This window comes from Lycorma delicatula, chromosome 4, assembly GCF_047948215.1.
Source record: "Lycorma delicatula isolate Av1 chromosome 4, ASM4794821v1, whole genome shotgun sequence".
NCBI lineage: Eukaryota > Metazoa > Arthropoda > Insecta > Hemiptera > Fulgoridae > Lycorma > Lycorma delicatula.
The window spans coordinates 182,045,769-182,058,326 of NC_134458.1; the positions used below are offsets into that span (position 1 = coordinate 182,045,769).

The window sequence follows — 12,558 nt, forward strand, 5'->3', positions numbered from 1 at the left end:
TATTGAGGTTACAGCAGGTACAATGTCTACATCTGAGGCCAGTGGTACGTCTATGGCCGAATGGCGAACATTGTGGGATGTTGTTCCCCCACACAGAGCGGTCTGGATGAGACTCTTCAATTTCCAGGATAGAATCGTGGGTCCGGAGGGGATTTGGTGAGGTGGACTACTACCTTACCCAGATCCTTTCGGGCCACGGTGAGTTTGCATTGCACCTTTTAGGTTTCACAGAAAGGAGTCCCCGGAGTGTCAGTACTGTGAGGCAGAAGATACTCTGAAACATACGTTTTATCAGTGTTAACATATGGAATTAAGTAAGACGACAATTTAACCTGGAGGGTTCAATCCCAGACAACAGCATCAAGTATATGCTACATGCTAAAAGGTCACCATGAATGACAGTCAGCACGGAAGTTAGTCAGTGATATCATAAAAACAAATGAGATAGATGCCAGACTTTGAGATGACTAATCCAAATGTGAGTGAGGTCTGAGTTGGAATGCAGTGACAAAGCCCTCAGCTGAGGTAAAGACTTGGACCAGAGAGCATGGAAGGTGAGGGATAGCCCTCTGCATCGTGTATCTGCACTTGTGCAGATGGGTGATGAAGATGATGCACAGGGACTCTTGATCCTCTCACACTCGAAGGCACCTCCTGGGTGGGGGGGGTGAGTATTGCTTAATTGTGGGTCTGGCCTCGGGAGGGGAGTAGTGAGGTGGTTAGGTTTAGTCGGTAGGGCACAGTCATACATATGCCATAAATAACATCTTGCGGAACCTATTGCGAGGTCTGAGACACTGCCCCCTAGGGGGCATACACAAATGGTATTCCCCCAGCTTACCTAAAAAAAAAAAGTATAACTATTAACAGTTTAATATGTACATGTAATGTTTTGTTAGATTTCTGCTTAATCTTGTTTATCTTAGAAGCTACATAGGTAATCTTTGATTTTTCTTCAGAAAATATTGGAAATTTTATGACTACTATGATATGATAGGTTGTATTTTCTATCACTAGATGTGTTTGTTATTTTGTTCTATATTTCATGCAGCATATCTATAATTATAGGTGGATAGACATAAATCTATTAAAGATATTTTAATATATGAGTTCTTTGGTCTAGTTGTCATTTTATAAAAAGGTCAAATGACATCTAGCAATATATAGTGCAGAAGAAAGCTGCTTGTCTGTTCAAAATGAAGTGAATAGATGTGCTATAGAAAAGTGTATCATTTGCAGTAGGTTTTCTATATCTATATTTTAGAGATCTATTTTATATTTTGGATATCATAAAATCAAGAAAAATGAAATGTTCATATTTTGCAGTGAAAGGAACCAGTAATGAATGAGCTTTGAAAGAAAATAGAAAAGTACCATTTATTTAAAAGCAAGGTTTTTAATATTTAACAATTTTAAAGTGTTATCATATGTTCTCATACTGTTTATTATTTGGTTGACAGTTTCTTCTCAGCAAGTGTTAATAAATTTCCGTAAGAAAAATATTTTCAGTGATTATACATTCAATCACTGAATGCTGTTTTAATTTTATTTACATTGTGTTTTAATAGTCCCTGGACTTAATAGTCCATTTTAAAGGACACCAATCAAGAACTGGTGTAATAAATAAAAATATGTGAGCAATGGGGGATTGTAACGACTAAATGGTGATAATAACATAACTCCATTTGTTCTTGAGATAACTGGGTGAATCAACTAGTAAAATTAACTGGATGAATTGAATTGTTTACCTGCCTACCTATTAAACTTAGATAGAAAATGATTAAGATAAACTTACAGAAACTGCACCTGGCTCTGGATGACGTAAAACAACTACATCGGCATAACCTGCCATTACTGCTACTGTATCTGTAAATAAATAGTTAATTACAATAAAAATTTTGACTTAAGTACCTTTTTTTAAATAGCATTGACAAAAAATTATTTTTTAACATTATTATAAATAGCTAATCTTAAGTTGCTGTTAAATATAGGCAGCAAAATAAAAAATATTATATAACTTCAATGAGATGCAAAAGGGAACAAATATATTTATTATCTTATCTACAATCCAAAAAAATATGTAAATTAGTTTCAAATTGTTCAGTCATTATAGCACAGCTTCTCAAAGGAATAAAAAAATTAAAAAAGTAATGACACTTTTCAGTACACATATTTCAATTATGTTTATTGATAAATTAGAACTAAATCAAATTAAAATTTTTACTGTAATTACAAGTTCACTGAATTTTAGTTACTATAACATACATACCAAACATATTAAAATTTATTACTGCAGAGCAAAGAGGAATGTTTTTTGCTAAAAATGGATTTAGATTGTATAGTAGTTCATAGAATCATACTCTTTTTTACATTGCATTTAAAAATATAATAAAAAAATGAATATGATATAAAACATATCATTAATTATTTATTTTATTTTTTAGTCAGTTGTTATTAATCTATCGAATACTCTCTATACACATAAAAAAGATACCAAAGGGGTTGAATTACAGTTAGAAAAAACAGGTAAAAAAAAATTATTATTTAAACCTTCATTAATTAAAAAAAGATATTAATCATTTAAGCACTTATACTTTCTGAATGAAGTCAGGATAAAAATAACAAAATTATTAGAGAATGTCCTAATAGAATGAAAAAGTATTCTAATCTGAAAGAAGTAAAATTAAAAAATAAAAATTTACCTTCCAAAGTTTCACCCTTTTTAACAGAAGAGCTTGTTTCATCAACATGGATTACTCGACCTCCAAGCCTCAACATAGCAGCAGCAAAACTACAACTAGTCCTTGTACTAACCTCATAAAATATGGAAGCCATTACTTTACCCTAGACATCATACAAAAAAAAGGAATTTACTTAAAGAATTAAGACAAAAACTATTTTGATAATTCACAATTAAAAACATACTTGACCTGTGTAGGATGAAAGTATCAAATTGAACTATGGACTGTTTTGCCATACCACACACTAGAGGTAATGAGTAAGACGTGGCACAATTTTGACACATTCAAAATACCCAAATTCCTAATTTGTTGTTCAACATCATGTCCTAACTTTGAATTTGATTTTGGCCAAAATACTGAGAAACTTGATATTTATATCCTAATATGCACTGTTTATCATTTATAAGTAATTGGAGATGAAATAGCCATCAACCAAGAGGTTTCTAAAATGTTTAAATGCCAATGACAAATGAAAACGCATAACTATCTTCAAGTTGCACAACGTGATGTAAAAATAATTTTTTTGAATGACAGATTTTGTTTTTTTACTATGACCTAGAGACCACACAATAGTTCTTACAAAACTGTATTTGTAATAATATTAATGATAAGCATCACAAAAAAAAAGTTAATGTTAAAAGGATCTTAAGTCTGAAAACTTGAGCAATTATTATGGTAGAAAAGATGTATAACTAAATTAACACATCAAATAAAAATTTCATTTTAATTCAACAGAAGTATAAAAACATTAAAATAATGATACTACAAATTAAAAAAATTATTAATAATTAATAACAAATAGAAAAAATAATTCTAACTAAACTAGTTCTTACCTTCAATATATGATCAAGTGGTCTCTCTTTTAACACACATATTCTAAGAGTTTGAGCAAGGTTAAATATATCATTTAGCTGTTCTTTATTAAACATATCAACACTTAATATGTGGTGGTGATGAAGGCTGTTATGTTGAATTAATGGTGTATTTGAATGAATATTAGGTAAAGCTAGAGGCACACGAACCATTGCAGGAGAAACAGTTTTCACACCTGGACCTTGTACTGTTGAATTAGTATTATCTTTAATTAGTGCAATATCTGAAATTTAAAAAAATAAATGTATTTAATTGTTATTTTCATTAAAATTTTGCAACAAGTATTTTACTCTTATTATAAAACATTAATGTTATATGGTTTAAGTATTTATTTTTTTGCTTGTCAAGATGTAAAGGTCAGGAGTAAAGTTTTAAGGCAAAGATGCAACTGTTTATTCACTAATTAAAGGCATTATTTACTCTTGTGCCATGATTACTCATGTACACAGTCATTGTTAACTGTATATGAAATAGTGTACCCATGTATCATGACAATAGTGAAATTGTAATCACAAGGCCGGGCAGTCAGCTTACAATGAAGTTTATTGTTGTTGTTTTGCAGGGTGGTAGGAGGGGCATCCCTGAGTTGAGTTGGTGACTTCACAGTGTGCACACATGCTGTATATCGCTTCACATTTAACATAGTTTTGATTGGGTTTTTTAAGTTTTAAACGGATACGAACATTGGATATAGTTGGCTAAGGTTTTATGTACACGTATACAAAATTTTGAGTTGATCGGACACAGAATACATTTTTTATAGTAATTTTCTTGAGAACAATACATTTTAGACTACTGCTATACTTGAAGCAAAGTTTGTATGATTACAGTGAGTTTTTTGATAGATCAATTGGGGTTGTGATCAGTGCTGGGTATGCTGGAACACCCCAGTAAGAGTTTTGAACTATTTTTGAAGAGCTACAATCAAGGTATGAGTAGGTATGGTGTTTTATAAACTTTTGAGGTTATACACGTATAGCCAGTATAATAGAGAAACATTTTCAAGTCCTATGGACAAGTTAAATCGAGCTTGTGACATAGGTCGTTTACAAGTAAACAAGGATTTTTAAAAATTTCTGCTATTTCACTTGAGTGAAATAATTCTAAGCACTGAGGCACATTATAAGGGGATTCCTTTTTTCCCTACATCTCCTTTCCCAGACCTCCAATCCCAAAACTCCCCCAGGATCTTCACGAACTGGGTCCTTTCTGACTCACTGACCCCTACATCCCCAAAAAATTTTTGAAACCATTTTTGGGGGATATTTTTAAACAAAGTTAAACGAAGAACTTCAGGTCAGAATTAAAGGCATTGAGAAGGCAGAGGAATTCACTGCAACCTTGCGAGATAAGGAGGCAGAGTTGCAAGTGGATTTAGCATCTCGAGGAGACTGGCGAGTGACTGTCCACATCAAAGATATTGACATGGACACAACCAAGCAAGAGATTTGCGATGCTATTGTGAATGTCATTGGTAAGCAGGAAATTTCCGAATCTTATCAGTAAGGAAGGCATATGGGGATACGCAAAATCTAACAGTCGTTACTACGCATAGGGTGGCTAATAAGATGAATGACAAAATAATTCTTATCGGGTGGGTCCATTGCTGGGCCTATATCAGAGTAGATAACGAAAAATGTTACAGATGTTGGAGCTTGGGCCACAGGACCTCTGAGTGCCAGGGTCCAAACATATTAGAATTATGCTAGAACTGTGGGAGCAAAAGCCATCACATAAGAGAATGTTGAGAGGGATGAGATGTTTAGACTGCAACAGTCTCGAACACCACACTGGAAACGTGATGTGTAGCAAAGGCAGACACGATTAGGATGAGTCAAGTTGGGAGTTTCATTGTGTAAATATGTGTTGCATACCGCTCTGCGTTTATTGTCGTCTTGGACTGAATTTTTGGTTTGTTTATTGATTTGAACTTATGGATTTTGTTGGTGGATAATTGATTGAGACTGTGTATTTTAGTGGTAACATAACCTGTGGATTAGAGTGATTTTTTTCTAAGTCGAACTGCAGGTAGAAGGGAGTGACGTCAGTTGTTGAAAAGAACAACAGATATGGACTTAATAATTTGCAGCAGGTTAGTTATTAGTGAGTTATACTTTGAAATTTTTTAAGTGTAAGCTAATTAGTAGGGAGATTCCTTTTTTCCCATTATTTCTGAACCCGTTCCTTCTACATCTCTGCCCCTTTGGATCTGGGCGAATCCCAACCTCCCCAAAATTTCAGGGCACCCCCAAAAATTTTTTTTTTCTTGTACATTTTTCCAACCCCCCAAAACTCCCCCCTCGGACAGAGGTGTGTAGGTATTGAAAAAAACGTGGAATTGTCCGTAGAGCAAGGTTCCACTGTTGAAAGTAGTTTTTGAGTCACCTAGTGAGAGTAGAAGTGAAAAAGGTGAACATGATGGAGGAAGATGCTTTAAAACCACGAAAGAGTCTTCCAAGGTCTCCAATAAGGAATGCAGAGATGGCAGAGTCGGAGGTTAAAGAAGGAGGGCCGTTTGTTGTCAATAAACCAAGAGCATCCAGGGTTTTGGTGGTGGTGCACAGGCATATGGATTCCTTAGATCAAACGCTTAAGCAAAGGAGAGATGATGAGGAGGAGGAGTAGTCAGAGGGGAGTTGCCCCTTCCTTCAGATATTAGAGGAAGTGGATATGCAGGTCAAGTGGTTGGCAAAGTTGGTCACAGCCAATGCAAATACCAAAGTCCAAATTAAGGAATGTTCGGCTTGGTTGGTTGAGTTAATGAAGAGAAAGAATTTATTTAAGAAGGCCGGTCATCCAGCTGTTGGAGGTAGGGCCCAGATTGGTGCTGAGGTGGCGATGCAGATAATGGGTCTAGAGAATAAGAGGCTGATAGAAGAGCTGGAGGAAGGAGTTCTGGAGGAGAGTTTGCCAGAATTGGTGGTGAAGAAGTGGTCAGCAGTGTTTTTCAAGGTATGAGGAAGTCTATGAGTCGGTGTTTAAGCTCCAGACGGAAGACGTGGTGATTTATGATATGGCAACAGATAGTCAGTATATGGGAAGAGATTCTTGGAACAGACAGTGGTAGTGAGACACTTGTGGCAGGCAGGGAAGTTGTGACATGGTCAGGTGGTAGTGGAGAAGGGCTAGACCGAGGTGTTGCTGGGTGAATTAGAGGAGGAAAAGCTCAAAGCATGTTATACGATTATAGTTGACTCTAAGGAAGGAAATAAGGTGGTGGTGGAAGATATCTATAGGGCTGTTCTTAAGATTAATGAGGTGAAGGAAGATGTAAAGTATGGGGCTGTGATAGGCCAGGTTGACGAGATTTTCGAGTGTATTCTTGAATATGTAGGAAGAAGGCTTAAGTGGAAGATAGTGTATATTTGGAAGAAGGTTCCAGGAGGCGAGAGAAGAGCGAGAACCAGTCCAAAAATGAGGGATTTGGTACTATTGTGCTGAGGGCGGAAGGCACCACATATGCTGACCTCCTTAAGAGAGTAAAGGATGGAGTTTGGAGGGAGGACTTGGGGGAAGTGCTGTTGATTAAGAAAGGCATGGGAGAGGCTCTACATATTCGAGTTAAGGGGCATGGTGGTGTGGTGGATGGAATAAGGCGCAGGTAAATGACAAACTGGTAGGGATTAATATTACCAGGATTACTAGGGGTAGACTTGTGTTTGTAAACATGAAAAACCTGGAGGCCGACACATCAGAGTCTAAGGTGGTTACCTCTGTACGACAAGTGTTAGAGGATACTGGACTAGAGGTTAAGGTGACAGTGATGAGAGTTGCGTATGGTAATACTAAGGTGGCGTTGATCACATTGCCGCAGTCTGCAGTGGCGAAGCTGGTGAAGATGGAAAGAGTGCAGGTGGGCTCAGTTAGGTGTCGTGTGTTGTTGCAAGATGATGCACGAAGATGTTATAGGAGTCTTGAAGGGTCTTTGAAGGATATATGGCATCAAGGTGCATGGGCCCAGATCGGTCTCTTGCATAGAAGACTGAAAGGCCAAGGAGAAGTATGCTACTTGCGAAAAAGAGCGACTAACAGGTTGTTGAGTAGGATGGGCGAGCCTAGCACAGTGAAGCAGAGATTGTTAGAATCAGTGGCTAGGTCCATTGTCTGTACGCCGTTCCAGCCTGGAGGAGAGCATTAAATAAGATTGAGAGAACAAGACTGCTTTCTTTGTAGAGGCCGTTGGGAATTGGGGTGGTGCAGTTGTATCAAACCATTTCGACAGACGCAATTTTAGTAATAGCAGCCATACCACCTTTAGATCTGATAGCATAGGAGGTAATGGAGAGATGATCGGTGGTGGGTGTGTCAAAGGTCAAGCTAAGCAAGATAAGCTAATGAAGTGGCAGCATCTGTGGGAAAGGGGAAAGGGTGAAGGTAGGGAGCTGGATGAGAAGGCTGATCCCACAGATCAAACCATGGCTGGGCAGAAGGTATGGTGTGTTAACCTATGAGATGACGCAGTTCCTGTCCAGTCATGGCTGCTTCAACAAGAATCTGTGGGACAGAAAGAGGAGGAGGTTGGATGGGTGCCTCTACTGCGGAGAGAGTGATACATGAATCACTGTGTACACAGAATGTTCCACAGTGTCAGATGGGTGTTGGAGAGGTGAGAGGTGGAGCATGTTATTGGTGTGATCACCTCAGATAATGTGGTGGAGACGATGTTGTTTAATCAGCAGAATTGGGATACCATAAGTAATATGGTCATCTGTATAATGAGAACTAAGGCTAGGGTGGAGGTGGATGTCAAAAACAACGATTTGGGGTTTCTAGATTAGGGGTTGGGTAGATAGCCCCTTTCAGGAGGCGTGGGATGCTGAGGTGTCTCATGGCCAATGAGTGAAAGGAGACTCCAGGGAATTTGTTAGGGGGTTAAAATGAAAAGACCAGAGTCCTGGGTGGAAGGTCCTCTACAGGGCCCTCCACTTAGAGGCAAGGCATAAAGGAAGACCAGAGTCCTGGGAGAAGGTCCCTCTAGGGGGACTTCTGCTTAGAGGCAAAGCATTAGAAAAGACCCAGACCCGGCCGACCAGGTGGTACCCCAGGCTTGGAACAGCATAGCTGGGTTCAGCATGGTCACTTGGGAGGTTAGAGGCAAAGGCACCCTTGGGATTGAGTCGTGCTTCTCCAGCCATGGGGAAGCCTTGGGGCTTCCCAAGGGGAAGGGATAAAGAAAAAGAAAATACATGATTAGGATAATCCTGTCAACACAAACCATAGTATACTCTCCATGATTTAGTGGGGGAGCTTAGAGGGGGGTCTTGATGTTGATATTTTGGTCACCACTGAGCTCAACAGATACACTACTGCTAAGAACGAATAGTGTGCAGATGCAATAAATGTGGCCATCCAGAATGTTAGAGGTAAAGGAAAACTAGCAGTCAAGTTGTCTGGGTTCCTTTTGATAGGGGCATATGTTAGTCCCAATTGTGATTTCCCGGGGGAGGGTTTTATGAAAAGAATTCATGACATGGTGAGTGACCTAAATAGTATGGCCATAGTAGTGGGCAGCTCATATACTAATAGACATGGTGAGGTCCTCACAGAGTTTATGATGACAGTAGGTCTTTTCTGTTTAAAAAATAACATGCCGACATATAGGTCAGAGGACACAGCTCAGTGCTTGATCTAACAATCATGGACAACAGTGGGATAACTCCAGGTGCACCTGGAAGGTCCTACAGGAGAAGACCACCAGTGATCACCTGGTGACTATGCTTGAGGTAGACGATTCATCCTCACTCAGGATGGCTGGCCGTATAAAATCGCTGTGACTGACTCAAAAACAGGTGTCAGTAGTTGTTTCAAAAGTGGCCAGAAAGATTAGCGATTGAAGGCAGATATCACTGGAAGTCCTACAAGACCTTATAGTTCAAGAGATAGCATCATTGCCAAGATCTGCGGGTAGGTTTCATCTGGTTTACTGATGCCTGGATGCAATAGCACAGATGAGGCAGAACCTCCAGAGTACGAGACGTTGAATAAAATGGCTGAGAAGAGCCAGCAGTGCCGAGTATGACGAAGCTGCAAGTAGATACATCGGTGGTCAATAATGAGATAAAGCAGGCCAAGATCAATAAATGGTGGGAGTTATGTGGCGAGTTAGACGCTGATCCGTGGGGTAGGCCTATCAAATAGTCACGAAATAGTCCTCTTCAGAGTAAAGACGTAATAAATTATCTGGGAGTGCAAATAGACAAGGCCTGTAAGTTTAGCCTACATGTTGTGGACAGATGCCAAAACACAGAGAAAAACTGAAGATGCTAAATATGCTGATGTTGACCCAGATGGCCCCTAGAGCATCTAAGCGCAGAATGATTATGTTAACGGTCATGTCTGCCCTACTTTACACCACCCCAGTTTGGGGTGGTGTAAAGTACACCACATCTCCAACACGATTCAATAATGAATCGTGTTGGAGATGTATTTTTAATTTTGTGTTTGGGTTTATTTATAAATTTTGGTTCTTTTCATTATATTTTTTATATTAATTTTTTTAATAATGATTTTATTATTTTGGTTTATTTAGTTTTATTTGCTTCTTTGCTTTGACATACAAATAATAATCAGCGCATGTTGTTGGGTGTCGTTTCCTGTAACTGCACATTATCATATGAGGTGGCAAGTGAGCTGGCCTCTGTTTTGCCTGTTGATTTGCAAATCCGAGAGCAAACTCTTCACTTCAAGGGCATGGAAAAGTCTGAGGTTGTCAATTGTTAGACACCTGGTGGGAAAGATGGGCAAGAGGTAGGTGTAACTGCTTGGATGAAAAGGTTGATATCCGATTTAAATACTTGGGTATCAAGAAAGCATGAAGAAGAGGTTAACTACTTCGTTACACAGATGCTCACTGGACATGGTGCCTTTGAATTTTATCTCCACAGATTTAGCAGTGGGGGTGAACACTGTGGAGCATACCATTTTCATGTGCGAAGAATGGCACCCCTGGTGTATGCAATCTGGTAGAGAAATATTAAGCCTGCAACGCCTAGTGGCATTTATTCTGGCCACTTAAAATAACTGGAAGGGATTCAAAAACTTCATGACTCTAGTGCTACGAGCTAAGGATGAGAAGGGGTGGCGACATAGTTATTAGGAACAAAATACTTCAGCAGGATAAAGATGATGAACATCGCAGGTGTGATGTTCATCTCCTCAGGTTAGCTGATAGGGGAAGGATGGGTAGCTCCGACAGGGAGGGGACAGCTTGCTGAGGTGGCTGTCTATTATGAGTGATCGGAGACCCCAGGGGAGAATTAGGCTCAGAGAAGACAGACCTGATCATATGTGGATGCCATGAAAGATCAGGTGAAGTTTGGACTGGAGAGCGGAGTGAAAGATGAAAAACAGACCTCTGTGGAGCCATCTTTAGCCTGCACTTGCGTGATGGTGATGAGGCATGGGTACTCTTGACCTCCCGAGATCAAAGGCACCCCCAAGGCTGTGTTATGCTTAATTGCTGATCAGACCTTGCATGGGGAGAAACAGTGAACTAGGAGTTTTAGTCAGTAGGGTGCGGGCACACATAGGCTCTAAATAACATCTAACCAAACCCATCCAATACTTCCTCACTTGTGGGAGGTATGTAAATGGTATTTCCCTGCAACACTGTGGGGGGGGGGGGGAATAGAGGAGCATCCCTATATTAAATCCAAAATGGCAGATTCCAACTTGGCCCCATTTCCAGGTAAACTCCAAAGATATTTGAATTGTTCAACTGCATATTGAACCACTATATCAAGTCACAGCAGCGGCCGAGTTGTAAGCGCTTCATCCCATAACTGAGAAATTATGAGTTCAAGTTTGTGTCTTTTTTTTATCTTTTATATACACTAATGCAGATGACTTTTTTTTGTTAAATATTATTTAGTATAATAATATTTATAAGAATAAAGAAAAAAATCCATTTGAATTTGATGAATGCTGATTATTTTTTTTAATATAACAATCATTAATCTAAAAAGTTTTACTAATAAGTGGTATTAGGATCACATGAAGACTGATGAATCTATAAACAGACAACAAAGAGACTGTTTTGTAAAATTAAAAATATTAAAATAAATGAACTTATTTTAATTTATAAAATATGACTGTTATAATCTGTAAGGTAATTATAAATAGAAAACAAACAAAACATAAGTGTTTTCAAACTGGTTAACAGGAAAGCTGAAAATTAAAATAAATTCATTTATCTTGATTATTTAAAGTTTTATAAGATAAAATCTGTCTGTTGGGTTAAAAATTGTTATATTTAAATAAAATAGTAATCAGAAAATATGAAATTTATATATTCTTTTACCAGATTCTTATAAGTATTATTACAAATACTATATACTAAAAAATCATTTGGATTAGTGTATATGTGTAATGATAAAAATTACACATAGAGCTCAAACCCTAGATCTCTCAATTATGAAACTGGAACGCTCATCATTTGGTTGCTGCCACTGCTTTGACTATTCGACATACAAATAAGCTTCTTGAACCACTTGAAAATCTTTAAATGGAGTTTACTTGAAAATGGGGCGAAGTTGAGAGCTCCTGTTTTGAATTTAAAGTAGGAACTGCTTCCTCAACCAACCAGCAAAAGAGCATCAATAAGCTTTGTTGTAAACTGACTGCCTGCCCTTGTGAGTTACATACAAGATTGAACTACTATTAAATTATTTTATTTGAATAAAACAATTGAATTTTATATTAATTAAATAATAGCAGTGGTTGTTGCCAATGCAATAACTGCAGATATACAAATAATCTACCAACTAATCCTTGTGAACTTACATAAATGAGTGAATTGCTATAGTCTTTCTCCTTCTAATGCAGTTAAACTAATTAACTTTACATACTTTACTAACCATCAATTAATATAAGAAACAGCAATTAATGAAAACTAACAAAAATAAATTATTAATTATAAAGAAAAATAATTGTTTAAATAATTAGG

General features: G+C 37.8%; 1 protein-coding gene across 2 annotated transcripts in view; it reads right to left on the reverse strand.

The window, feature by feature from the left end:
• r (carbamoyl-phosphate synthetase 2, aspartate transcarbamylase, and dihydroorotase rudimentary) overlaps window positions 1-12,558 on the reverse strand; it is a 153,790-nt gene that overhangs the window by 14,499 nt on the left and 126,733 nt on the right. For both annotated transcript variants that reach the window (XM_075364808.1, XM_075364807.1), the window contains 3 exons: window positions 3,575-3,837; window positions 2,703-2,844; window positions 1,796-1,866 (listed from right to left, as the gene is read on the reverse strand). In XM_075364808.1, the coding sequence (XP_075220923.1) occupies window positions 1,796-1,866; window positions 2,703-2,844; window positions 3,575-3,837 (476 nt within the window). The remainder of the gene's footprint in view (window positions 1-1,795; window positions 1,867-2,702; window positions 2,845-3,574; window positions 3,838-12,558) is intronic.